The sequence below is a fragment of the Muntiacus reevesi genome, chromosome 2 (assembly GCF_963930625.1).
Source record: "Muntiacus reevesi chromosome 2, mMunRee1.1, whole genome shotgun sequence".
In the NCBI taxonomy this organism is placed as follows: domain Eukaryota; kingdom Metazoa; phylum Chordata; class Mammalia; order Artiodactyla; family Cervidae; genus Muntiacus; species Muntiacus reevesi.
The window spans coordinates 173125571-173145088 of NC_089250.1; the positions used below are offsets into that span (position 1 = coordinate 173125571).

The 19518-nt window shown below is 48.4% G+C and overlaps 1 protein-coding gene and 1 pseudogene across 1 annotated transcript; one reads left to right on the forward strand and one right to left on the reverse strand.

Annotated features, from left to right (window-relative positions):
- Positions 1-822: 822 nt before the first annotated feature.
- On the forward strand, positions 823-11077 carry CYP2E1 (cytochrome P450 family 2 subfamily E member 1). Its single transcript, XM_065920178.1, has 9 exons — positions 823-999; positions 1890-2049; positions 5135-5284; positions 5567-5727; positions 6180-6356; positions 7351-7492; positions 9376-9563; positions 10037-10178; positions 10887-11077. Exons 1-9 carry the CDS (start codon positions 823-825, stop codon positions 11075-11077), a joined length of 1488 nt encoding a protein of 495 aa, XP_065776250.1.
- A 3811-nt stretch (positions 11078-14888) lies between these two features.
- LOC136157319 (craniofacial development protein 2-like) lies at positions 14889-17018 on the reverse strand (annotated as a pseudogene).
- Positions 17019-19518: the final 2500 nt, after the last annotated feature.

A 19518-nucleotide genomic window follows, 5' to 3' on the forward strand; every position in this document is an offset into this window, starting at 1 on the left:
CAGATAAAGCTAGGACATTTTAAAACATAAAGTCTACTCAGGTAGCTCATTGATTTTAACATACACAATAAAAATTCCAATATTTTTGATTTTAGAATTTGACAAAATGCTTCTAAACAGTAAATATCCCCTAATTTTCTATAATGAACATGCGCCTTTTTTAATAGTCAGAAATTAGCATTTTCACAATTCGTCAACTCTTTTTTTTCCCCTCTGCTGAATCTGCCAGTTGATTTGACAAAGTGGACTAACATTCGGGTGCTGAATTTTTCTTCTCTGGCCAGGAGTTTGGCTGCTGGTGATTCAGTACCATTGGGGCTGCTCAGACAGAACTCCTGCTCAGGGGTTGAGGATTGCACCATGAGGTCAGGCACTCTGCCATGGAAATGATCAGCACAGAACTGATGTTGCCTTACATAAATCTTACCAGAAACAAACCCATGTAAACAGGACCTTACTCCTCCTTGTCCACCCGATGTCAAAGGGAGGACAGGCCCCCACCCCACGTTCTGACCTATGGGCTGGTGGAGCTCCCCTGGATGCTGTGTTTACTGATATTGGTGCAGGTGTCAACAACCAGTGTTGGCAGAGCCCAGGCATGGCCATGTGGGTTCCTGGATGAAGTTCTAATAAGTTGCCGCTGAAGGGATCAGCCTTTGAAATGATGGCCAACCGCAGCTAATAATAAACTAATATCTTGGACTGGAGGATAAGGAAGGTGGCATTGGTCAGTTGCTCACCCTCCTTCTCAAGAATGCATTATAAGAGCTTTGCCTCTCCACAGGAGCATCCCCAAAAGTCGGCAGATCCTCCAAGGGCACCATGGCCGCCCTGGGCATCACGGTCGCCCTGCTGGTGTGGATGGCCACCCTGCTGCTCATCTCCATCTGGAAGCACATCTACAGCAGCTGGAAACTGCCCCCTGGCCCTTTCCCACTGCCCATCATTGGGAATCTTTTACAACTGGATATTAAGAACATTCCCAAATCCTTCACCAAGGTAAGAGAAATATTGTTGATTTGAGGGGGGAGATTTCAGAAATTAGATGTAATATGTGTACATTCAACTCACTCTCAGACAAATTATAATTCAATACTAGCTTGTTGTGAATCAACAGAATTACCAGTACCACCCAAGAGTGATAATCAAAATGTTAAGCTACTGATGCAGCTTGGGCATGGTGCTCAGTGGGCACGGGTCACGGTTGGCCCCAGAGGTTCTGCTTGAGCAGTGTTAACTGCCTTGTCGCTGGGTGGCTTGGCCAGCCCAATGTGGCCATGGCTGCCACTGTTTGCCGCTGCTATGCAAGGAGGGACCTGCATAGACACCTGATGCACACTGGCTGGGTGTCAATCTGCAGTTCTTCTTAGGTGCCAAAGAACAAGAGGAAAAGTGAGGTGTTTGACCCCCCTGCACACACCTCTTACTGCATTTGCTGTGATCAGTGAATGAACTCATAAATCTAGAAACTAAATGCGTTGATGAATCTAATAAAAGAGTTAACAAAAGAATGTCCTAGGGCACAGAGTCGCTTTAAAAGGCATTGACGAGCTTCACTCTCTAGGGAGGTTCAGGACCTTGACTGGGGACAGTAGGCTGGAGGAGGTGGGGGCAGTCACGCGGAGAGACCTCAGCGGGGACCGGGGGAATCAGCCAGGCCTTCTGAGCTAACTGTGTCTGGGAGGGAGGGGAACTAGGTGCACCCAGGTGCGTGGGCCAAGTGTGCTTGCGCCGGGACGCACTCCCTGTGGACGAAGCCACCGTGGGGAGGGCCTCCCCAGGTACTCTGGGCTCTCCTGGTCAACAGCAGCGGCCTTGGGGATCACTTTAAGCATGGGACTCCTCTTGGAGTCGGCGCTGGCTCACTCTGCGGCCTGTTGTCTCCGCAGCTGGCAGAGAAGTACGGGCCGGTGTTCACCCTGTACCTGGGCTCTCGGCGCGTCATGGTTGTGCATGGCTACAAGCCCGTGAAGGAGGTACTGCTTGACTACAAGAACGAGTTTTCTGGCAGAGGAGAAAACCCCGGGTTCCAGGTGCACAAGAACAATGGTGCGTCCTACTTGGGGTCGGGGTGCTGGGAGAGATGTTGGGGGAGGCCCTGAAGTGATAGTAACAACTTGCTAAAGACAGAATGGTGATGCAATCCGCAGACAAGTCAGGTGATGATTGGGTCATTCAGTCCTTGCTCTGCATGTTTTGATGAAAGCTACTGTGTGAGCCTTGCACACCAGAGTGGACAAGACCTGGAACATCTACCCACTGACCAGCAAGACCGACACTTTCGTAGAAAAACAAAGTAGAGGAAGCTGCCTCTGCTGTCTGGCCCAGCGGCGCCTCTCTCCACAGGCCTTTCTGCCCCCGTGGGTCCCCAGGCTCTCCTGGGAGCTGTTTCCACTCACAGCTGCAACTGCTCCAGGATGTTGGGCTCCATCTACTAAAGTCCCTCACCCACGAATGGCACCCACCTCTCCATTGAGGGGGTCTCTGATGTCCCTCCCGGGGCTGTTCTTAGATCAGGAGGAGGGTGCTGAAATGTCCCTGTGATCCTTCTTTCCTCTGCCCCTCCCAGCCCCCAGGCTCCAGACCCAGGAGTTCCCCTATGCAGGGGAGGAAGCCTGGGGATCTAACTGGTCTTTGTTGGAGTATTTCCCAGAGTCCTGACTTTAGACTTCACCATCTGCATCTCCTGGGAAGTCGTGGAGCCAGGGTGGGGGACACCGGCTGGTGGGAGTGCCCCTCCTGCCCTCCCAGCTCTGAAGGCTCCCAGCCCCCCTGCTGGCCTCTGACCTCAGCCTCTTGTCCTTTGCTGCTTGCTCTCCCATGTTTAAGTGAGATTCTAAAGCAGATTAGGGTGAAACAGTGTCCCTTTTCCCTACAAAACTTGGAACCCTCAGTTCGTCCTGAGTGAATTTTGGTGATGAACTTCTGGAAAACTCTTATTCATTTTATGGAGAATTTCCAAATTGATGTGCTTACAGTTGTATATGGACTTCTTGCCTTAATTTTCCAGTGTGCATTTCTGAGGCATTTGATTGTCTCTCTTAGATACTGTGCTTTTGTTTTTCTTCTTAGGAGCTCCTGAAACCAAATTAAGCATCTAAGCTTTGTCATTTACACAGAGGAGGTTTACTGGAGGAGAGCCCCGGGAGGGCAGGAGTTCTGGGGTCAAAGAGCTTTGTCATGGTCAGGGGCATCCAGGGAGCCCTGCTGCAAGTCGTGGGCCCCTGAAAGTAGTCAGGTGGAGCCGGCTTCCACGTCCTGCAGCTGGGACACCAGGGGCCTGACTACCCCCTGCCTGCCCCACACTGTGGGACATGCACTGCATGTCCCACACAGCCTAGGGCTGACCCTGCACCTCAGCCAGGCGCTGGAACCAGGTCTGTGGTCCCCAGGAAGAGTGACGTGAATGTTTGGGATTACATAGTGTGGAGCAGCGGCTGCGTATCAATGGGCTGATATGCCCATCACTTCAGTCAGTCTGTGAAGCTCTGGGAAGGGAGCTTCCTTGCCTCCGTTTCAGCCTGTTTGATCCCAAACGATGGTGCTCCTCTGGGATCTGTCTCTTCATCTGTACGTCTCTGCGTCTCACCATCTCTGCCTCTGTCTCTCTCTCTCTCTTTGTCTCTTCTCACATTTTTCTGTATCTTCTTTTCTTTCTACACAGTTCTCCCCCAAACATTTTTAAACTCCACTCCCTTCTTTCCTGCCTCTCCCTCCTCAACCACCTCCTCTGCTCACCACGTGCTCTTCAGAGCGGCCCCCCAGCACCTCTCCTTCCTGCCTTTCCTCTAGCATCTCAGGCCCTCAGGCCTCGGGGCACAGCCTCTGCCCTGTCCTCCGGCCTCCTCAGCACACACTCCCTGATCCCTGCCACCCTTGCTTGTCCACCTTGTGTCCTGGGCCAGCAACATGGAGGCCTGGCTAAGGGCATAGACACCCGTGAGTGTGGAATGCCCCTCCCCTCGGTGCCCTCTCGGGCTGCTCTGCTGCACACCCAGCTTCCACTCGGCCCGTTATGCAATGTCCCACAGGAGTCGGTTGGCGCCAGGACTCCTGAGTACACGGCCTTGGCTCAGGCCCACCTGTGTGCTGGACTTGGTGGAGAGTACCTGTGAACGGGCCTCCTCGGCGCCCACGCACCCGCCACTGGTCATGCTCTCCACCATGGGCTTGTCTGTGTGGCTACCTCCTTGGGTCACACACCGCTCCTCCAGCCCCGCTGGTGCTTCCTCTGCAGGCCATCCAAGTGTCCTCTCAGGCCTGGCCAGGCTTCCTTTGGGAAAGACTGGGACCATGGCCTTGCTCAGACCTGGACACGCAGGAGGGAAACAGCTTGAGGGCTTCCCAGATCTCGAGGTCTGCTGGCCCGGTGACCTTGGATTTTAGTAAGGACTTGCTCTGAAGCCACAAAGTGCAAGTTGAGGTATCTGTAATGTGAGGGTCAAAAATGATTGAAAACAATGTTATGTGCCAGCCTGGATGGAAGGGGAATTTTGCAGAGAGTGGATACATATATGTGTATGCCTGAGTCCCTTTGCTGCTCACCTGAAACTATCGCAGTGGTGTTAATCAGCTATGTGGCTACTCTCATGTGAAAGTTGCTCAGTTCTGTCTGACTCTTTGCAACCCCATGAACGATACAGTCCATGGAATTCTCCAGGCCAGAATACTGGAGTGGGTAAGCCATTCTCTTCTCCAGGGGATCTTCTCAATACAAGAATCGAACCCAGGTTTTCCACAGTGCAGGCAGATTTTTCACCTGAGCCACATACCCTAATACAAAATGTTTTGGTGTTAAAAAAAAAAAAAATTACCGAAAGCAAAATGGCCTCAAAGGAATTAGTCAGCAGGCAGGAAAGAGGCAGGAGGCAGTTCTTGGTAGTCAGGCATGGTCCCCATCTCGTGGGGGGACGCAGACATAGTGAGGGAAGCATGGAGGCTGTGACTGAGGAGCTTACCTGAGCAACAGAGAAAACCAGGCTCCCACCAAAGGTCTGCCTGCAAACCGGAGCTCTGGTCCCTGTGTGGTCAGTGGGCCCCTCAGTGACCCCTGCAGGGCCGAGCCCGTCACTCCTGCCCTCCTTCACCTGAGAAAAATGTCTGTGGTAACGGCTCTCCTGCTCCCTCTCCTTAGGGGTCATTTTCAACAATGGACCAACCTGGCGGGACACCCGGCGGTTCTCGTTGACCACCCTCCGTGACTTAGGGATGGGAAAACAGGGCAATGAGCAGCGGATCCAGACGGAGGCCCGCTTCCTGCTGGAGGTGCTCAGGAAGACCCAGGGTACGTACAGCCTGGGGCTCACACCCACCCCTCCCCCGACAGTTAGCCCACAGACACCACTTCAGGAGTCGGTTTCCTCTCTGATCCCGATGGTATGGTGGTCAATGAGGGTGTAGCTGGTGTGTCCTGAATCACTGACAAGTAAGGAAAACCCAAGTGGCTCACACTTCCACCACCTCCCAAGAATTCTCACGGTTCTAGGGTGTTTCCTCACAAGCACTGGAAATGTCCTTCCTGCCGCACCCACGAGTCAAGTGCCCTCTCAACTCCCCTGTTTTCCAGGCCAGCCCTTTGACCCCACATTTGTCATCGGCTTCGCGCCTTACAATGTCATCTCTGACATCCTCTTTCACAAACGCTTTGACTATAAAGACAAGAAGAGTTTGAGGTTGATGAGCTTGTTCAATGAGAACTTCTACCTGCTCAGTACCCCCTGGATCCAGGTGAAGCACTTTCCTCTGTCTTGCATGCTTTGCACCCTTGCTTCAATTTGATGGTTTACAGCAAGAAAAGGATAAGAAGGGTCATTTGTATGTGTGTGGACAGACGGGCATACAAGACTAGATAGCAGGAACGCTCCTTCTGGAGACTTCCATGGGTTCCGCGGTTCCACCCAGCTGGTCTTGGGACACTTACAGTTTCACTCTTTAAATTGATCCTCACCAGGCAGGTGGTACTCTGCCTATGTGCTCACGTTCCCACCACAGAACTCACATGGTCTCATAGAGTGGTGCCACAAAAGATACTTTCAGCCAAAATATTCTAAATAATACAATATTGACAGCCATAAATTTGAGTTTGGAGAAGGTTATTATCCTGGTACACAAAACGCTATTGCACCCAGAAAAAATGTGTATAGTAAGAAAATTCTCTCCCTTCCTCCCTCTCTTTCTAGCTTTATAATAATTTCCCAGACTACCTACAGTACCTGCCTGGAAGCCATAGAAAGCTAAAGAAAAATGTGTCTGAAATAAAAGATTATGCTTTAGAAAGAGTGAAGGATCACCAGAAGTCCCTGGAGCCCAGCTGCCCCCGAGGCTTCACTGACACCATGCTGATAGAAATGGTGAAGGTACACTTGGAGTTCACAGCTTCCGGCCCAAGTGGAGCTGAGCGCTCGGCTGTTACGAGACGGGTTTGCAGGGCAGGGGGTGCTTTCTTCAGATTTATATGATGACTTGCACTGTGGTCTCCACGCCGCCCACACTGGGTGTATTCTGATGCTCTCGGTTCTACACAGATGCGCTGGCTTCAGCGTAACCACACACACACTGATACTCGGCCAGCCTGCTGGGCCACACTGCACTCTGCTGTCTGTTGAGCTCACCAACAAGATATCTTCTCTTGGGGAAGCTGTCTGGGGGGTGTGGATTGGGGTGAGTGGGACCTTCACCCTGGCTCCCTCCAGCCCATGCTTTTTAACCACTTCTCATGTGTCTCATCTGGGGAGAGGCCCTCAGCATTCCTCCTCAGACTTAACTCCCAAATTGTGCACGACCTCAGAGGGCACAACCCTTCCCAACACGACCTCCCTGACACCCTCTTGGGTCCCCACCCAGATCGGCCACACTTCTCGCTCCTTAGCACCACAGGTGGCCCTGGAGCACCTCTCCTGGCTTCCCTGGATGACTTGCTCCAGCTGTCTGGGCGCCTCCTCCATCTGCTGGGCCCCTCCCACCCCTCTTCCCACCATAACCTGCTTCCTGGGACCGAGAGGCCCAGCTGCGGGGGCAGTAGGAGGCCAAGGACAGCCCTGGGCTACTGGGGGTCATGGCACAGGGCCAGGGAGGGCCTCAGCCCCCAGGAGGGCCCTTGGTGGCATAGAAGGATTGCCAGTCTCATAGCCAGGTGAGGCTACTGCCCTGCTCACCATCCTTTTCTGGGAGCCTTGGTTCCCTCACTGTGCGATCGGGTTGACAGGTCTGTTCAGGATGGGCCCGAGGAGTGGGCAGGGCCCCCCGAGGAGCTGGTGGGGTGGGCAGGTGCTCCTCTGCTCAGGGACACAGGATCTCTTTTTCATCCACTTAAAGATGTTCCCTCATTGAGTTCCTGTCTCTCACCCACAGGAAAAGCACAGTGCAGACCCCATGTATACCTTGGAGAACATCGCTGTGACTGTGGCCGACCTGCTCTTTGCGGGGACAGAGACCACCAGCACCACCCTGCGATATGGGCTCCTGATTCTCATGAAATACCCAGAGATTGAAGGTAGGACAAATAATAGGCCAGGACTCTGGACACTGTGGCTGTCACATGTGGACCGAGACACTACGTTCCTCAGGCTGGAACATTTAGGCTTCAGCTTCCTGTCTGCAAAACAAGGAGTGACACTGGGATCACTGGAAGAATGCTTTGGGGGACGTGTTCTTGTACATGACAGGCACCACACCCACTGACACACCCAGACTGCAAAAGAAAGCCCAGTGAAGAAACGCCATACTGCCAGAATCCACTCCAGGACATGATCTGTTTATGAGAGGGTTAACATGTGCCCATCACCCTGAGACCCAACCTTTCAGGAAGATCTGGGAGGGAGGAGCGGGCAGGGGCAAGACCTGCTGGCTTGTCACACCAGATTGGAAGGGGGATCAGAGGAGGAACCCCAGGTAAAGCATTGCAAGTCTGCCTGCCGCCCTGGGTCCAGCCCTCCTTCTCAGGGCTCCTCCCCAGTGCCTGGACCAGGTGAACTTGGGGTGGGTCAGGCATGGCTTTGGGGGCCGCATGCACAGAGCATCAGGCATTAGAAACACCCCTACCCCGGCCCATAGGTGAGCAGTACTGTATGTTAGCAGGCTGGTCAGCACTAACCCCTAAGGAAAGAGGAGGTAGAGGAGCCAACACCAGTTCTCAGGCCTGGAGCCCCCACCTTTCACTGGGCCCATAGCTGCGGTGGGGGTCCCCACTGCAAGGAGCCCCTCACCACCTCAGCCATGCTTGTTGCTGATGATAATTATTTGGTTCCCACTGTGTGCCAGTTGTGGGTATTAGCCCTTTAATACACTGTGATCTTAAAGGCTGATGTGAAAGGGCATGAAGTTATTTCCTCAGGAACATGGGTATGTGACCCATCCAGGGTTAGACTCGGTCCATCTGACTCCAAGGCCTTCGCTTTTCTACCAGACAGAAAAGTAAGGGGAAGGAGCCCAGAGTCCACAGAGCAACGTCCCTCTGGGTTCCGTAGCAGTTTTGAAGGAGCTCTGACCACTCTGTGCTAGGAGATCCACAGCCTCCAAAATTGTTTTATATTATTAATTATGACAAATTTCCAGTATAGAGAAAAAGAAAATAAATATGACAGTCATCTATACATCCATTGCCAAATTTAACATGTTACCATTTTGCAGTACTGACTCAGAGCTCTTGAAAAGAAAGCAGATTGCAGAGCCAGCTGAGGACCCACCTCACCTCCCTGGCTTCCCCGCCCACCCCAGACTGCAGTCTTCCTGGAGTGCTGTGTAGCATCCCATATAGAGCTTCTTACATTTACCAATTGCTAAGTATTTAGTTAGTATTTACCATTTACTAAGTAATAGCATCTGTATTGTTATATGTGCTGAAATTTTTTTACTTGGTTACCATACTGCAGGGAGCTGTGTAGTTCTCTCAACATATTACAAAGGCCCACAGGCAACCTCAAACCTAGCAAGGCCAAGCAACTGCCAAAGGCTGTTGTTGCCTTTGCCAGGAGAGGGACTTCCAGAGTCCTTCCTCCAAGGCCCTTCAAGAGAGCACCATGCTTGTCTTTCCATTCTCCATTTGCCTCCATACTCCGAAGAAGCATGCAATAAGCCAGCCTGGGGTAACAATTAATACAGAGTTCCCTCCTGCTAGAGATCCCCAAGATCCTTTTTTATTCTCTACTCCTGGCGTGAAGACAAGCACTGGCCTAGCCATGACCATCTAAGAGAATGGAATCCATAAATAGACATGTGAATGCTGTAGACTGCATATAACTTCACTGAGCTTAGCTCTTACTGATACGTGTGGATGAATTGTCCAATAATCTGAAGCTCCATAAATATCTTCTGGGTCTGTGGATGGGTGTTGAGCCAGCCTGGAGTCATGCACTTATTCCATGCATGTCTTGGCAGAGAAACTTCATGAAGAAATTGACAGGGTGATTGGGCCAAGCCGAATCCCTGCCGTCAAGGACAGGCTGGACATGCCCTACCTGGATGCCGTGGTGCATGAAATTCAGCGATTCATCGACCTCATTCCCTCCAATCTGCTCCACGAAGCAACCCAGGACACAGTGTTCAGAGGATACGTCATCCCCAAGGTCAGATGTGAGCCTGCAGTGCACACCCAGCAGATCAGCTGCCTTCCAGGGAACAGCATGGGGCCAAGGGCACCCCGTCTTGGCCAGTGTTGCTGAGCACCAGGGGCTGGGCCAGCATCCATGCCTGCAGAGTGCCCCTTCCCCAACAGGCCTGGTGTGGACCTGGTGACCCCAGAAATGAGGCCGTCTGGGAAAGGGGTTCCTCAGGTGGTGCCTGGGGTGGTGGTATGTCCCAGAACCAGAAACAGACAACAGTACCATCCAGCCCTGGATGTGTCACTCAAGAGAAGCTACTGGCCCAAGAAGATGAGAGCTCTCCTCACCATTTAGTCATGACTCCACCTGCTCTCTATCTGCCCTTAGGTGAAAAACTCCTCCAACTGGAAATGTACCATTTTTCTAGTGTAAAATTCAACTGGGGGCCCCTCTGCTATGTTCACCAGACTGACCAAGGTGGCCTGTGTTCCCTCCAGGGCACAATCGTAATTCCGACGCTGGACTCTCTCTTGTATGATAAGCAAGAGTTTCCTGAACCAGAGAAGTTTAAACCAGAGCACTTTCTGAATGAAAATGGAAAGTTCAAGTACAGTAACCATTTTAAGGCATTTTCTGCAGGTAAGAAGCATTCAGAGGCAGCACCGGGGTGCTGGGGTAACAAGCAAGGCAGACCCGGGATTGTCCCTGATTCCTATTCTCTGCTCCACATGTGATCTGCATCATGTCCCTTACTTCTGTCCCTAGCCTGACCCAAGTGTGGTCTTCCCTGTGCAGAGAGGTTAAATGACATCTTGTCACTGGAAGTCCTGAGACTGAGTTGAGGATGAGTCATTTTTTTCCCTCAGATACTTCATTTAGTAGAACTTGGTGAACTCTTTCACAGCTATATTGCTGCCTCTCCATAATTTTAAACAAGGATCACTGAGCAAAACCTAGTACTCGGTCACCTGGACCCCATCATAGGGCTGTCTCCCCTCCCCACGGAAGGCCTCCCCTTGGTGTGCTGTGAGGGAAGGTCTGTGACCAACTCTGCATCTGTAACCCTCAATTTGAGAGCGCTGGCTTCCACGTGGGCCCCCCTTCTTCCTCTGGGACATCAGGCTGAGCACTGGCAGAGTCGTTCTCCCAACCTACCACAGGTTTATGCAGTTGAGTGCTGGTGGTTGAGGCCCTGATCCTCCTACACTGAAATCCACTCTGGGCTCCCGTTCAGTGGGTAGATGGGGCCCAGTTCTGCTTCGGTGCCATGACACATGGCCCCCTTCCACCCCCTCTCCCCCGGCATCCTGGCCTGGGGCAGAGTCTTAGCACCATTGTTGCCTCCAGGAAAGCGGGTGTGTGTTGGAGAAGGCCTGGCTCGCATGGAACTGTTCCTGTTATTGGCCGCCATCCTGCAGCACTTTAACTTGAAGTCGCTTGTTGACCCCAAGGATATCGACCTCAGCCCCATTGCAGTTGGGTTTGCCAAGATCCCTCCCCGTTACAAGCTCTGTCTCATTCCCCGCTCAAAAGTGTGAGGCACGAACGCTCTGAAGCCCTGGGCTCCCCTGCATGCTCTCTGCGAGGACGGCCCAGGCTCCAGAGGGAACCACTGGGCCAGAGACACTGCTTTCCAGGCCACATTCCTCAGACAGAATTTGAAAGGAAAGTGCAAAAAGACTGTGTCAAACTAATTAAACTAATTAAAGTAAACTGTGACTTAGCTTGTGTTGGAGTTCCTAGAAATCATGAGAAGTAAGAACATATTAGTATAGTTTAAACTTCTGAAAAAATAGAGCTACCCAGTCACCAGAGTCAGTATGTCTTATAGAGGAGTCACAAAGAGGAAAACAAATGCTATTTTGTTGTTCAGAAAAAATAAAAATAATATAGCTTTGGCCATCTTCCCTAGGATATGAAGTTCTTCCTTCAGTTTCACTAGTAGCATCATCCTGTGCTTTATTTTAAGACTGAAATATATCTGAAGAGTCAGCATAGACATCTACTATTATCTGTTAATATTAAAGTCTGACTTTGTGCCTGCAAGGGGAAGTTCTAAGCATGTGGAGACTCTAGTGTGGAAAGAGGCAGAAACTTGGAAATCATTAACCAGCTCCATAACCTGAATCTCAGAAGAATCTGTGAAACAGAAGAATAATTTGGGACAAGAACACTGTCCCCGTCCACTGGGCACACACCAGGAAAACCACTGTATGCCCAGCCCTCCTGCCTTGACTTCCCCGTCGGTTAAAGGGGCGTGAGAGCAGCCCCTCCAGGGCAGAGCTGTGAGGGCTGAGCGGGGGCCATGCAGAGCTCTGGAACCCTGTGTAGCACCCGAGTCCCGTGTGTGTCCCGGGCCCCTTAGTGAAGTGAGTCACCCCAGCCTCTTCCCATCTCTCACTGACCCTCTTGCTTCTCATGTAGGAGGATCCTGTGATAACATCGTGCCCACCCAGGTAACCCAGGACCACCTCCTGTTCTCAGGGTCCTTACACTAATCCATTACATATTCAAAGTTCCACCTTCCATGTGAGGTAGCTTACTTATAGCTTAGAAAGAAGAAAGCGGTGTCATGTTTCAAGCAAACCCAAAACCTAGCAGAGCAAATTATGAGATCTGGAAGCCTGAGGATCCCTTTTGGTTTGAAGCTCTGCCTGCTGAAGCCAGTGGGACAGAGGTCCTACCCTTGGTTCTCCGCTGTGCAGGTGTCATGCCGCTAGGTCTTTGTCAGACAGCCCTGCCTCCAGTAGTTCAGACGGGAACAGTCTATCTTGTTGGAAGCAAATCAAAGATTCCCATTTTTGAAACCAAGGAATCAGCCCTGATGATCTGAGTCACCTATGGAGTCATGCGTCACTTGTCTAAAAGTATAACACACTTCACAGCTGAATAGCTCTGTCATCTCATCCTGTAAAATCCACAAAGTCCAACAGCATTTATTGGTTGCTTCCCATCTTCACTCCAAACTGGCAATTTTCCTGCTGAGGTAGCTGATTAATTCCCAGTTCACACCCAATAATAATTTCCTTATCCAAGGGGCACTGAGTCACACCCTTGATGTTCTCTTTAAAACATGAATATATTTTTTCAATCAGTTCAGTTTAGTTCAGTTGATCAGTCGTGTCTGACTCTATGACCTCAGCACACCTGGACTGCAGCACACCAGGCCTCCCTGTCCATCACCAACTCTTGGAGCTTGTTCAAACTCATGTCCAAAAACCCGTCTCATGCCATCCAACCATCTCATCCTCCATTGTCCCCTTTGCCTCCTGCCTTCAATCTTTCCCAGCATCACGGTCTTAACAAATGAGTCAGTTCTTTGCATCAGGTGGCCAAAGTATTGGAGTTTCAGCTTCAACATCAGTCCTTCCAATGAAATTCAGGACTGGTTTCCTTTAGGAATGACTGGTTTGATCTTGCAGTCCGAAGGACTCTCAAGAGTCTTCTCCAACACCACAATTCAAAAGCATCAATTCTTCAGTGGTCAGCTTTCTTTATGGTCCAACTCTCACATCTATACATGACTACTGGAAAAATCATAGCTTTGACTAGATGTACATTTCTCAGAAAAGTAATGTCTCTGCTTTTTAATATGCTGTCTAGGTTTGTCATAGCTTTTCTTCCAAGGAGCAAGCATCTTTTAATTTCATGGCTGCAGTCACCATCTGCAGTGATTTTGGAGCCCCCCCAAAATAAATTCTGTCATAGTTTCCATTGTTTTCCCATTTATTTGCCATGAAGTGATGGGATGCCATGATCTTAGTTTTCTGAATGTTGAGTTTTAAGTCAGATTTTTCACTCTCTTCTTTCATTTTCACCAAGAGGCTCTTCAGTTCCTCTTCACTTTCTGCCATAAGGGTGGTGTCATCTGCATATCTGAGGTTATTGATATTTCTCCCAACAATCTTGATTCCAGCTTGTGCTTCATCCAGCCCTGCGTTTCACATGACGTACTCTGCATATAAGTTAAATAAGCAGGGTGACAATGTACAGCCTTGATGTATTCCTTTCTTGGTTTGGAATCAGTTCATTGTTCCATATCCAGTTCTAACTGTTGCTTCTTGACCTGCATACAGATTTCTCAGGAGGCAGGTAAGGTGGTCTGGTATTTCCATCTCTTGAAGAATCTTCCACAGTTTTTTGTGACCCACACAGTCAAAGGCTTTGCTGTATTCAATAAAGCAGAAGTTGAAGTTTTTCTGGAACTCTCTTGCTTTTTAAATGATCCAACAGATGTTGGCAATTTGATCTGTGGTTCCTCTGCCTTTTCTTGGTTCACATACTGTTGTAGCCTGCTTGGAGAATTTTGAACATTACTTTGCTAGCGTGTGAAAGTGAAAGTTGCTCAGCTGTGTCCAACTCTTTGCGACCCCACGGACTGTACAGTCCAAGGAATTCTCCAGGCCAGAATACTGGTGTGGGTAGCCTTTCCTTTCTCCAAGGGATCTTCCCAACCCAGGGATCGAACTCAGGTCTCCTGCACTGCAGGCGGATTCTTTACCAGCTGAGCCACAAGGGAAGCCCATTGCTAGCGTGTGAGATGAATGCAATTCTGTGGTAGTTTGAACATTCTTTGGGAATGCCTTTTTTTGGGATTGGAATGAAAACTGATCTTTTCCAGCCCTGTGGCCACTGTTGAGTTTTCCAAATTTGCTGGAATATTGAGTGCAGCACTTTAGCAGCAGCATCTTTTAGAATTTGAAATAGCTCAGCTTGAATTCCGTCACCTCCACTAGCTTCGTTAGTAGTGATGCTTCCTAAGACCCACTTGACTTCGCATTACAGGATGTCTGGCTCTAGGTGAGTGATCACACCATTGTGGTTATCTGGGTTATTAAGATCTTTTTTTGTACAGTTTTTCTGTGTATTCTTGTCACCTTTTCTTAATATCTTCTGCTTCTGTTAGGTCCATGCCATTTCTGTCCTTTATTGTGCCTATCTTTTCATGAATTATCCCCTTGGTATCTCTAATTTTCTTGAAGAGATCTGTAGTCTTTCCCGTTCTATTGTTTTCCTCTGTTCCTTTGCATTGATCACTGAGGAAGTCTTCTTATCTTTCCTTGCTATTCTTTGGAACCCTGCATTCAGAGGAGTTTATCTTTCCTTTTCTCCTTTGCCTTTCACTTTTCTTCTTCTCACAGCTGTTTGTAAGGCCTCCTCAGACAACCATTTTGCCTTTTTGAATTTCTTTCTCTTGGGTGGGATTGGTCTTGATGACTTCCTCCTGTATAATGTCACAACCTATGTCTATAGTTCTTCAGGCACTCTATCTATCAGATCTAATCCCTTGAATCTATTTGTCACTTCCACTGTGTAATCATAAGAGATTTGATTTAGGTTGTACCTGAATGGTCTAGTGGTTTTCCTTACTTTCTTCAATTTAAATCTGAATTTTGCAATGAAGAGTTCATGATCTGAACCATAGTCAACTCCTGGTCTTGTTTTTGCTGACTGTGTAGAGCTTCTCCATCTTTGGCTGCAAAAAATATAATCAATCTGATTTCTATTGACCATCTGGTGATGTCCATGTGTAGAGTCTTCTCTTGTGTTGTTGGAGCAGTGTGTTTGCTATGACTAGTGCATTCTCTTTGCAAAACTCTGTTGGCCTTTGTCCTGCTTCATTTTGTACTCCAAGGCCAAACTTGCCTATTACTCCAGGTATGTCTTGACTTCTTATTTTTGCATTCCAATCCCCTATGATGAAAAGGACATTTTTTTAAAAAAAAATGTTATTTCTAGAAGGTCTTGTAGGTCCTCATAGAGCCTTTAAACTTTAGCTTCTTTAGTATTACTGATTGGGGCATAGATTTGGATTACTGTGATATTGGATGGTTTGCCTTGGAAACGAACAGAGATCATTCTGTCATTTTTGACATTGCACCCAACTACTGCATTTCCAACTCTTTTGTTGACTGTGAGGCCTACTCCATTTCTTCTAAGGGATTCTTGCCCACAGTAGTAGATATAATGGTCATCTGAGTTAAAGTCACCCATTCCTGTCCATTTTAGTTCACTGATTCCTAGAGTGTCGATGTTCACTCTTGCCATTTCCTGTTTGACCATTTCCAATTTACCTTGATTCATGGACCTAACATTCCAGGTTCCTATGCAATATTGTTTTTTAGAGCATCAGACTTTAATTCCATCACCAGTCACAACCACAACTGGGCATTGTTTTCACTTTGGCTTCATTCTTCCTGAAGTTACTTCTCCATTCTTCTCCAGTAGCATACTACTGACTGGGGAGTTCATCCTTCAGAGTCATATCCTTTTGCCTTTTCATACTCTTCATGGGTTTCTCAAGGCAAGAATACTGAAGTGATTTGCCATTCCCTTCTCCAGTGGACCACATTTTGTCAGAACTCTCTACCATGACCCGTCCACCTTGGGTGGCCCTACATGGCATGATTCATAGTTTCATTGAGTTAGACAAGACTGTGGTTCATGTGGTCAGTTTGGTTAGTTTTCTGTGATTGTGGTTTTCACTCTATCTGCCCTCTAGGCTAAGAACCTCCCAAACATTTAAGTTCTTGGTCCTTCTTGTTTAATGATCCTATCTTTAAGTCTTTCTTCTCTTCTTGCATTTTATTAGAAGCAATTAGAAGGAGCCAGTTTGCTCCATCAGTACTTTAAAAGTGTGACCAACAAATACGTTGTTGGTTTTCAGTCACCAAGTCTTGTCCACTCTATGCTATATGTCCAGTTTCACTTGTGAACCATTTAAACAGTTCTGCCTTCCACAAAACACTGCACCTTGAACACAATTAAGCCAAGTTCTTTACCACTTATAACAAGTATCACCTTTTCTCCATTGTCCAATAAACTTATCCTCATTTCCTTCCAAGACCTTTTCAATATGGTCTTTATCACTCATACATCTGGCAATATTTTGTACATGAATGTGAAAAATGCTCTAAGAAGTGAAAGTTTTCTCTACAACTCTCCCCTCCATTCTGAGCTGTTACCAGAGTTACTTTTAAAAGCCCCATCACAAGTGCTATAGATGGACAATGTGTACCTCCCCCAAATTCATATGTGGAAGCCCTAGCCCCCAGTGTGACAGTATCAGGAGTTTCAACCTTTGGGAGCTGATGAGGTCAGAGTTCTCCTGACTGGGATTAGTGCCCTTATGTAGGAGACCCCACATAGCTGCCTTCCCCCTGCCGTGTGAGGACACACTGAAACTGCCTTCCACAAGGAAGCAGTCTCTCCCCAGACACTGAGTCTGCCGGCTTGTCGACCTCGGGCTACGCAAGCTCCAGGACTGTGAGAAGCAGATGTCTATTGTTGATGTTCCCAAGCTGGGAAGGGCCGGCTTGCGCTTTGCTTGGAGTGTTACATGGTCAGAAGAAGGTTCACTGTGGACTGCTGGGTGCCCGCATCTGGAGGCTTCATGACCTGGGAGTGGAGTTCAGGTGTTGACAAGGCTGGGGCTGGCCTGAGGACCGAGCGAGCGAGCATGGGAAGCTGGCAGGCCATGTTCACTGTCCAGCTCTGCCTGTCAATGTTGTGAACCTCTATGACATTGAAAGAGCTTCCCTGGCGACTCAGATAGTAAAGAGTCTGCCTGCAATGCAGGAGGCCAGGGTTCGATCCCTGGGTCAGGAAGATCCCCTGGAGAAGGAAATGGCTACCCACTCCAGTATTCTTGCCTGGAGAATGCCACGAACAGAAGAGCCTGGTGAGCCCCAGTCCATAGGGTCGCAGACGTGGACACAACTGAGTGACTAACACTTCACTTCACTTTCTGTAACATTCGGTTTGCTCATCTGTAGCCCAAGCACCTTTAAGGACTAGTGAGTTGCACCCAGCTTCCCAGAAAAGTCAATGTGAAGTGCAGGCGGAGTCTTACTATGTGGCAGTTGTTTGTGGGGTCTTTTCAGCAGGTGAAGTGTCAGGTCCCCTAAGGCACTGTGTAGCCTGCTGAGCACTCCAGGTTTCATGTACAGTTTACACAGGACCCAGTTTTCAAGGACTGTGAGTGCCAGGAGGGATCACTGGGCTCTGGATGGCCATCCTGTTTTCCTGGAATAAGGTAGCTATTATGAAGCATGAAGGGGAGGTGCCCTATGAACAGATTTATTTCGGAAAGACAGCCCCACGATCTGAACCCTCTCATTAGCGCTTCAGAGCAGAGGCAGAAAAGCCACAAAAAGGAGAAGATACTAGCTTTGCATAGCCAAGAAATTATCAATGCTTCTGCCCAGAGTGCATGAGATTTGGGTAATAATGGAAGGTGTGGAGGTGGCTCAGTGGTAAAGAATCTACCTGCCAATGCAGGAGACACAGAATATGCAGGTTTGCTCACTGGGTGGGGAAGATCTGCAGGAGGAGGAAATGGCAACCCACAAGTGTTCTTGCTTGAGAAATCCCATGGACAGAGGAGCCTTGCGAGCTACAGTCCACAGGGTCACGAAGAGTAGGACATGACTGAGTGACTGAGCAGGCACACAGGCAGGGAAGGACTGGACCGGTTTTCAGAAGGAGACCTGAACTGGGCTGAGAGGGGTTGTTGTTTAGTTGCTAAGTCGTGTCCAACTCTTTGAGACCCCATGGACTGTAACCCACCAGCCTCCTCTGTCCATGGAATTTCCCAGGCAAGAATATTGAAGGGACTGCCATTTCCTTCTCCAGAGGCTCTTCCCAAGCCAGGGAATAAAACTGCATCTTTTGTGTCTCCTGCATTGGTAGGCAGATTCTTTACCATTGAGCTTGGCAAAGGCTAAGGAAATGTTACTTATTGGAGAGATCCTGAGAGTGTGGTCTGGGATGGAGGGATAACCTGTCACAGCTGAAAGAATCTGTGTACAGTGCTCCCTAAATATTCCCATTCCATCACTCTGCACTCATTGTTTCTGTGATCTGAACACTATCACACCTGTTATACCCTCAAATTTGATATCCAGGGGTAAGGTGATGCTCTCTCTTCCTGGTGGTTCTTCCTGTTCAGGAATGTTTTGTTAGGGTATTTCTGCCTTATAATAAGGATTGGGGAGTGAATAGGGTTGGGTTAGGGGTGGGGAGAGAAAAAAGAACTTGAAGACATGAGTGATTGGCTAGGCTCACGTGATTTTTTGTATACATCAGGTATCTTGACTTTTGGATATTATCCAATCTGCCACCATTAAGCCAAAGCACATGTTTATTTTTGACATTTTTGAGAGATGCAACCAACTTAAGACAGGCAAGAATCTGCTTGCAATGCAGGAGACCTAGGTTTGATCCCTTGGTCAGGAAGCTCCCCTGGAGAAGGACATGGCAATCCACTCCAGTACTTTTGCCTGGAGAATTCCACAGATAGAGGAGCCTGGTGGGCTATAGTCCATGGGTCTCACAGAGTGGGACATGACTGAGTGACTAACACTTTCACTTTTAAGAACAAATAATTTCTAGAAGACCTTGCTTTAAATATGCTTATCCTTTTTTTGTTAATACTTTCTGTGGACTAAGTGGGCTCCAAGGGCTAGTAACATGTTTCCCATTTAACATCTGTTCTTGATAATCGTAAATTCTATAGCACAATAACAGAAGTCTATTTTCAAACAAACTAGGAAAATTATTTTTCCTTTTAGAGTGAATCACTCTTCACTCTAATTGGCCCCAAACTGATTTTTAAAAATGTAAGTAAAACACAGCATATACCCCCATAGAAATAACAGACTCATGACTTAAAATGTTGAAAAGTTGAACCATAGTTTTCTGGTCCTTTTACAGCTGATTTGTAAAATTCATGTGGTTTCTTCATTGCAACAACCTTACCGAGGTCCATCCAAGTGACACTTGTTTTCTTTTCAAAAATTCTACTTATGGTTATGAAGTCCTATTGATTGTATTCACCTTGTAATATAAGACTTCCTTCTCTGCATAATTTTGTTAAAAACATTGAGTTTGAGGTCTAGACATATCATTTAGAATTTGCTCAGTAATGAACCAACACAAGTTTACTGACTTGAAAAATAAAAAATAATTTAAAAATTTG

Bases quoted from the DNA above. Each gene is read 5' to 3' on its own strand.
- CYP2E1 (XM_065920178.1), top strand. From the start codon at position 823: ATGGCCGCCCTGGGCATCACGGTCGCCCTGCTGGTGTGGATGGCCACC. The intron at 6,357-7,350 runs GTACACTTGGAG...TCTCACCCACAG, and splicing joins TGCTGATAGAAATGGTGAAG to GAAAAGCACAGTGCAGACCC. The intron at 10,179-10,886 runs GTAAGAAGCATT...TGTTGCCTCCAG, and splicing joins TTTTAAGGCATTTTCTGCAG to GAAAGCGGGTGTGTGTTGGA.